We start from the raw sequence: 680 nt of genomic DNA, 5'->3' as shown, positions 1-680 counted from the left end.
TTTACTCGTGGGCGAGTGTCTCGGGCTCAGAGGGTTAATTGGGCAAAAACAGACACCGAGCTCTTGTGAATGAAACCTCCAATCTTTCTATTTGTGTGTTTTTTTTCTGTAATCGATCGGTTGAAACTCACCCGAAATGGAGTGAGGCATCAGCTCGCTTTCTGGTTCAGGGATCAGGTCCACGGGGGTTTCCTCGGAGCGCTCGCTGTTGGTTATGGTCCTCCTGATGCTCTGGTACCTGGGATCAAGAGTACACATTTTCTTATTATTATAGCATCTTGGTTTCTATGATCATTGTAACACATGTGAAGTGTCTTAACCCTTGTGTTGTCTTCCCGTCAACCGTGGAAAAAAGATATCACTTTTTCTGACATTTTTGTCACTTTTTCAATGTTTGTGGTTGCTTTTTTTAATGTTTTTTCAAAAGTTATTTGATATGTCTAATGTTGACATTTTCATCTTATTTCAAAGGTCCATTTTTTGGGATGAAAAAACTGAAAATGGGTCAAATTTGACCCCGAGGACAACATTAGGGTTAAGAGTAGCATGTATAAATAGCATGTATTATTATTAAAATAAAGGTGATGTAGTGAAAGTATAGTTTTCTACTTGGGCCCCTTACGTGGTCTTGTGTGTGTGTGTGTGTGTGTGTGTGTGTGTGTGTGTGTGTGTGTGTGTGT

At 40.0% G+C, this 680-nt stretch overlaps 1 protein-coding gene across 1 annotated transcript in view; it reads right to left on the bottom strand.

Annotated features, from left to right (window-relative positions):
- The window catches only part of hecw2a (HECT, C2 and WW domain containing E3 ubiquitin protein ligase 2a), a gene marked incomplete at its 5' end in the record, with an annotated part of 59751 nt that overhangs the window by 22668 nt on the left and 36403 nt on the right, over positions 1 to 680 (bottom strand). The window contains 1 exon segment of the mRNA XM_032529650.1: positions 132 to 238. Within this exon segment, the coding sequence (XP_032385541.1) occupies positions 132 to 238 (107 nt within the window).

This window comes from Etheostoma spectabile, chromosome 11 (genome assembly GCF_008692095.1).
Source record: "Etheostoma spectabile isolate EspeVRDwgs_2016 chromosome 11, UIUC_Espe_1.0, whole genome shotgun sequence".
NCBI classification, from domain to species: domain Eukaryota; kingdom Metazoa; phylum Chordata; class Actinopteri; order Perciformes; family Percidae; genus Etheostoma; species Etheostoma spectabile.
The sequence above is the reverse complement of the archived record's forward strand: the minus strand, read 5'-3'. Positions and strand labels throughout refer to the sequence as shown.